Source organism: Garra rufa, chromosome 5, assembly GCF_049309525.1.
Source record: "Garra rufa chromosome 5, GarRuf1.0, whole genome shotgun sequence".
NCBI classification, from domain to species: Eukaryota; Metazoa; Chordata; class Actinopteri; order Cypriniformes; family Cyprinidae; genus Garra; species Garra rufa.
This window is the reverse complement of record NC_133365.1, coordinates 33,639,570-33,647,111: the sequence shown is the minus strand read 5'-3', so window position 1 is coordinate 33,647,111 and position 7,542 is coordinate 33,639,570. Positions and strand designations below refer to the sequence as shown.

At 35.5% G+C, this 7,542-nt stretch overlaps 1 protein-coding gene across 1 annotated transcript in view; it reads left to right on the top strand.

Annotated features, from left to right (window-relative positions):
* Nucleotides 1-7,475, top strand: part of zzef1 (zinc finger, ZZ-type with EF hand domain 1) — a 59,055-nt gene extending 51,580 nt beyond the window's left edge. The window contains exons 53-54 of the mRNA XM_073839821.1: nucleotides 672-743; nucleotides 5,302-7,475. Of these exons, the coding sequence (XP_073695922.1) occupies nucleotides 672-743; nucleotides 5,302-5,382 (153 nt within the window). The 3' untranslated portion in view covers nucleotides 5,383-7,475. The remainder of the gene's footprint in view (nucleotides 1-671; nucleotides 744-5,301) is intronic.
* Nucleotides 7,476-7,542: the final 67 nt, after the last annotated feature.

Genomic DNA, 7,542 nt, shown 5'->3' with positions numbered 1-7,542 from the left:
TGCTTATACTGTACATATTGTTATCATAAAAAGTTTACCTTGATATGATTATGTTCAGAGATTTTTCAGAGTTTACCATAACACAATGCTTCTTTTTAAACAATGTACTTAAGTACTATATTGCTATGCCTACTTCACATAACTTGTTTAAATGGGCTTCATGGTTTCCACCATACTCCCCCAAAAAGTTCTCCAGAGATTGTATAACAGCCTCTGCATAACACAGAAATACTTACTTAGAGACTCTAGACTCTCAGACATGATCAATGTGAAATACCTGGAACAGTTCAAATACTCCTACCTCAGGAAATTAGATAGCAGAGGCAGGGCTGATTTAGATGGTGTCTGGTTTGATTCAGAGTTATGTCATCAACAGCATGGTGCTGTTCCAAACCCCAGATTAACAGCGCATGTTGAGATACAGGAGCACGAGCCAGTCTATGGTGAATAACAGTATAGTCTAACTGGCCTTGAATTGAACTGACCGCTCATCAGATTGCTTTCCTGGCAAGTGCTAGAGAAAAAAAATTCAGCATTTTTTGCAGCTTGTTTTTTTGTGTGCAGGAATGACTTCTAAAGGGGCTAAAATGCTAAAACTTGTGACAAAATGTGTCAAATTATGTTGTGATTGAATACTAAAGTTGTCTTGTGTCTTTTCATTTGTCCATCAGGAGCAGGACGTCCTGCAGGAGTACCTTCTCGCTCTCACTACCAATGAACAGCTAGTAGTACGAACTGCACAGGTAAGACTACCATAGTCCCGGCAGTGATCGTTTTCTCTTTTCTTTTTCTTTTCTCTTTTCTTTTCTTGTCTTTTCTTTCACCACTTAGAACTCCCAAAATTTAAATCAAAAGCAGCCAGCAAAAAAAGTGCAGGCTACAATTAGGGGTGGGTATCGTTTGAATTTTATCGATTTCGATTCCGATTCCGATTCCACTTATCGATTCCGATTCTTTTCGATTCCCAGTTTCGATTCCGATTTAGTAAAAAAAAAAAAAACAACAAACACAAAAGTCAAACATTAATATATTAAACATGTTTATTTTCAGTGCTAGCTTGCAACATATTATTTTATTACAGGGGTTCTCAACCTTTTTTATATCAGGGCCCCCTTCTTCTCGGGTCAGTTTTGCAAGGCCCCCCTATGCCTGACATTTCCTCTAAAGGTGTTTATTTTTTAACCTTTTTTATTAACCTAAACATTAGTTTTGCCTTTTTATTTTCTCCTGCATGTTATTAAAAAAATCAAGCAAACTTTAAATTAAAGCTATACTTTTGAATTTAAAAGAAAATCCTCTGCTCTAACTTTTTAACATGAATACACACATTCAGATTTAAAGCACCTAAATTATTTAATTCAGACATTCTTCACAACTTCAGAGTACTCTTTCTTAAGTGACTGAATATCTACTGTTTGTATTCATTATAAAATAAACATATAAATGAAAAATACAGTAAATACATTGTAAATCTGTTTATGCTGGTGCTCATATGTGCTTAAACACCACTGACCCTTACAAGATCCACCTCTATGGGTAAGCATTCATTATAAAAAACTCACAGGACATTCATTTTGAAAACTATGCAAATATTTTGAAATTTCACGCAAAAATACTATGGATCAGAGCACCGAAAGCATGAATAGTTTGTGAATCAACAGCGGACTTATGCGTGCCTAATGTACGACTCCGATATACAAGAATGAATACATTAGGCACGCGCGAGTTCGTTACTATTACTCTGGTCATCTTTGCCTTCACATTACCGGGAGGGTTTGTTTCATGCAGCCAAGAGATAAAGTAGATACCTGTCTTCCCGCGGGGGTATAAGTGACTTTTATGTGGGCTTTTGCGGGACGAAATAACATATATTCCTTCTGGAGTGGGCGGGCGCAGGACTAAAATCCGTCCCTTGCAGATCTCTAAGATGAAGTTTGCGTGCAGCGGTAGATTTGTCTTCGGTTTTTACAAAGCGTAGACACACTTATAAACGCTTACCGTGATCCATCTTTTCGACTGATGTTTACATTACCACGTAAAGTCCTGGCAGATTGCACGCGCGGAAGGTCCTGGCAGATCACTAGATGGAAAAAATGCAACCAGGAATCGAAACGAGGAATCGAAATTTTAATATTATAACAAGTATCCGATTCTTTATCTTAAGTATCCGATTCCAGAATCGGAATCGATTTTCGATTCCCAACCCTAGCTACAATATATAATTACAATACAAAAAAAGCTCAGGTATAATGGAAAGAAACAATCATCAGTGATTCAAATTATTTTATTTTATTTTATTTTACCATTTAGAACCCACAATATTTAAATCAAGGGCAGACAGCAAAAAAAAGTGTACAATATGCTACAATATGTAATTACAATACAAAAAAAGCTCATCATAGGGCTGGGCGATTAATCGAAAAGTAATCGAAATCGACATTCAGAACCTATAATCGATCAAAATTTTCCAGGTCAATTTTTTCAATTACTTTCCCTTTAAAAACACTACTGCGTGTGGAGTCACGTGACCCTGCTCCGTTACGTTGCGTTATTCCTCCGACATGTCGATGGAGAGCTTAAGCAGTATTTATACAGTAAAAAGTATTTACAGGATATACAAGAGTAATTTTATTTAGAAGAGATACTGCTTATTTTCTACTTTTAATATTTATTATTATTTTATAAATAATTTATTTTGTTTCCAAAAGTGTAAGTTATTTATTTTCACTAATTTAAGAAAAATGTGACTTTTCATTTTAAGCAATGTGTGCTTTAATTTCAGTTGTTCAACACTGATGTTCAATAAATAATCAGATAGTGTGTGCACCCTTCATTCAAAAATCTCTCACTTGTAATATGTGAGCATATTTACTGTACAAAACTTGTCAGTGAACTATGAGGGCAAAAAAATAAATATTATTTAAATATAATTAAATATAATTTTATTAATGAATAAAATAATCGTTCATTAATCGTAATCGGGTTAAAAGCCCTAAAAGCCCAGCCCTAGCTCATCATCAAAACAATCATCAATGATTCAAATTATTTTATTTTATTTTATTTTATTTTACCATTTAGAACCTCCAATATTTAAATCAAGGGCAGACAGCAAAAAAGGTGCAAGCTAAAATATATAATTAAAATACAAAAAAAGCTCAGGTATAATGGAAAGAAACGATCATCAATAATTGAAGTTATTTTATTATTTTATTTTTATTGTATTATTTCTATCAATGTTTCAATCAAGGGCAGACACCAAAAAGTGCCAGTTTAAATATGTAAATACAATACAAAAAAAGATGAGGTATAATGGAAAGAAACAATAATCAATTATTCAGATAATTATTATTATTATTATATTATTTTATTATTTAATTTATTTGACTTAATATTCAAATTAAGGGCAGACAGCAAGCTTAAATATATAATTACAATACAAAAAAGCGTAGGTATAATGGAAATAATCATCAGTGATTCAGATTATTAATTCATTTTTTTGTATTCAATGTTTGAATCGGGCAAAAGAGCAAAAACGTGCTTAAATATGTAATTACAATACAACAAAAAACCTCAGGTATAATGGAAAGAATTTTATTTTATTCAGTGTTTAACTTAAGAGCAGACAGCAAAAGGGTGCAAGCTTAAATATATAATTACAATACAAAAAAGCTCAGGTATCATGAAAAGAAACAATCATCAGTGATTCAAATGATTTTATTTTATTATTTTATTTATTTATTTTTTTTTTTTGAACCCTCCCATGTTTAAATCAAGGGCAGGCAGCAAAAAAGTGCAAGCTTAAATATATAATTACAATACAAAAAAGCTCAGGTATAATGAAAAGAAACCAATCATCAGTGATTCAAATTATTTTATTTTATTTTTATTTTTTTATTTATTTATTTATTTTTTTTTTAACCCTCCCATGTTTAAATCAAGGGCAGGCAGCAAAAAAGTGCAAGCTTAAATATATAATTATATATAATTAAAATAAATTAAAAAACTCTGGTATAATAGAAAGAAACCGGTAATTCATATTACTATTTGATTTGATTTATATATGTACATACCGATTAATAATTTGACATAAAGGAAGAGTAGGACAGTACTCTTTGGTATACAGTTCATAAGGGTTGTGTGGTCCAAGATGACATACGGTAGAAGACAACAAACACCCGTGTTCAAATGAGTCCCACAAAGGATTCTCAGTGGTGTTGGCTCACTGCTTAAAGAGCCTAGTGCATTAACTAGTGCCATAAAGCTGCTAATTCACAGGAAGGACAGGAAACCAAAGCACAGTGGAAAGGTGAATGTTTGTCAAATGGACGGCTGAATCCAGTGTACCACCATATGCTGATGAGCTCTAATGATCCTATAATGTCTAATGGTGTGTAAAGCTTGTTTTATTAGCAAACCACGATGACTGACAGCCATTGTATAGAATGGATACTTGATGAAAAATTAATGAGAGTGTATTTTATTAATACTGTACAGTCACAATCCCATTTCGTTGTTTCCTTTATCTCGCTGCGTTTGCAGCAACATTTTGAATTTTTGTAGATTAATACAAAATACTTCTTTAAACTTGAAGTAAGAGTGACCTTTGTTCACATAGTGTAGATAGATAACAGCATTAGCGACAAAATTGCTTTTGGTGAAATAAATATTTGCGCTACTAATCACATGACAGCTCTAACCAAATATTATGCTAAAACAGCTGAACATCAGAAAAGGATATTGACACCTGTGTCGATCCTCGCACGAGGCGTACCAGTTCCCATCATCCATATACATGTGTGAGAGAGTCTGTTTGTGTGTGGGCTGTGGGCAACTCTATTGCATTTAGTCATTAACCCCATTATCGTGTTTGGTGTGGCGCAGACTCATCTCCGGCACAGGGGCGGCTAACGGAGCACATTGTGTTGTGTAGGACGGGATTAATGCTCTGTATTTATTTTATCCCAAGCACCTTTTTCGCTTGAATAAAAACATGCTCATGACAGCCAAACAAGTGGTTTGATGCTGTTAACAAAATAGCGTTTTTGTGCCAAAAAAAGTTTTATTTAAACGTATTTGAAGTGTGATAATTGTGTGTTTGTGTGGGGGTGTTTTTGCTCAGTTCTGAGGGCCACAGGTGTGTGAAACAGTTTGATAAATTACCCACAATGTTTTGCCTAATGGTTTTTCTCTCTCTTCCAGTCTCTCTGACTTTCTCTGCCATTGTTGCCCCCCCTCTTTCTTTCTCCTCCTGTACTCACTCACTTTTCTTTATATCGTTCTCTCCCCTGTTTTATTGCACAGGCACTGAAGAACATCGCAGCCATCAGCCTGGCCATTAATTACCCAAATAAATCCACTAAGCTGCTCAACCTGTCCCCGTGAAAGAGGGATGAAAGAGAGATCGAGATGAGAGAAGGGAAGCTTGCCAATGGCCCATGGGAACGGCCCCCTGCGCTCGGCGGCTGCGGCAGCGGCAGGAGCGAGCCTCGTATCGTCTTCCAGAAAAGCCCACCTGTAAACCCGTACCCTTCACTGTTTAATCATAAAGCGGGGGGCGCAGTGATCTCCTGTCTCTTTATAATCATTTCTCATCTCGTTTGAGAAAAAAGCTTCTTCTTTTTTTTAGCTCACCTTGTCTTTAGTGAGAGTTTAGTGGGCTGTGCCAAATTTGTTTCTCACACGTAAGCACATGTTTCTCCGTTCCTTCGTTTTCTTTTTCGGAAAAGCCACCGTGGGCAAGACAATCGATCAAAACGAAAGCAGGTCACCTTTCCCTGCCTCACACGTTCTCCCTGGACGTGTCGCCTAAAAATACGAAGCTGCCGGCGCAGTCTCATCCTTCAAAGTGGCCCGAGACTACATATACGACGAATATATCGATATCTACCGGAAACCGTGGGGCCTTCTCTCTCTGTTCACCCTCAGTGCAGCCTGATGAGCTGATGTTTGTTTAGTAGCTAGCAGATACGCTCGAAAACCACGCTTCTAGACAAATGTCTAGGTGTTTGACGTGCCACGTGAGTCCAGAAGGCGCCGTTTGCCTTAAAAGTGGAGCTCAAAGTGAACCGATTGTGGGTCAGTAACAAAGCTATAAGATGTCCTAGTAAGAGGAATGTCAGTGCTTGTGTCTTACATTGTCATGTCCCAGATTCTTAAACTCACTCATAATGCTGCATATCACCAGTAATATAGAGCACTATGTACAGAAATCTCACTTTATGTTGTGCTGCATGCAACACTGGACTAAAACCATGATGTCCATTACTGTTAGCAACATATCGGTTGGTGTTTTATAGACGTATTCTGTAATATCGCTGCGGTTGGAGACGTTCTGAACTGTTTGATTGACAGAATAGCAGGTTTAGTGAATGGTCTTAAGGTGTAGACTTGATAATCATATTTTTCATCCATCAAAGTGGTTTGAGACTCGCCAGTATTTTAACTGTGGTGATGTGGAAACGGTTCTGGAAGTTGTGTTGCTTTAAAAATATATTATTTATTATCATTATTATTATTACAGGGATGTTATAGGGTGAATCTAACAGAGAGATTTGTTGGCATTTTGCAGGTCAGGTAAAGGCTGTTCTTAGTTCTAACTAATGTTTATCTAAATAGCAATTTTATTAATTGTCTTTTTTTTGCCCTGTAGCCAAATGTTTCTCTTTTTTTATATTGAAGTAGTAATTGAGTATTTTTTTTGTTCTTGACAGGGATATTCAGGTCTTTTATTTCAGTTTGATTTAATTTTAGTGGAAAATGAATTGAGAATGAATGGTTATTTATGCCAAAGAATCATTATTGTTTGAAAGAGAAGCATCTAGCGCAAAGAAATGTATATTTATCTGGAAGGAGGGTCTTGTTTGCGGGTGGTTGGTGATGGTGGTGTTAAATGGAGAAGGTTGAAGTGTTGGGCTCCAGTGACAGACATAGACCCTTTAGTCCTCAATGTTTTTGTTTACATGTGTACTAGCATGGAGCAGAATTGCTTCGGGTGGGTTTCAAAATGTCTGCCAGGAGAACTTCCTGTCACTCTAAAGCCTCAGATATTAACAAACGACGTGCCTATGTTTAAAATGAAGCAATCTTAATTTAATCTTCATATCATTGTAAAGGTCCTCTCTTCAGCTATATTTTTAAAGAAAATGATCTAGTTTAATTTGGAGCGTTTTCTATCTATTTTATTTTTTGAATGGTTTTTGGTTTCAGAGTTCATGGCTTCAATTGCTTTGAATTTGACATGAATGTATATAGTTGTGAATATGGATAATTGCATAAATAATTGATATGAAAATGATTTTTCATGTCACCCCCCCCCCCCCATGTTAAAGAAATGTCAGAATAATGTACTATATTGTTGTTTTCACTTGATCCTTTTGAATTGATTTGCTATGTCACACACACAAAAAAAGAAACAACAAAACTGCTTTGGGTTGATTGCTCATTTGTTTTTAATTAAAAAAGCAAGATTATGCAAATCCATGTGCCTCGAGGTCTTCCTCACTTTTACAAAGTCATTTAAAAGTCAAAACTTGAGCGTGTTTT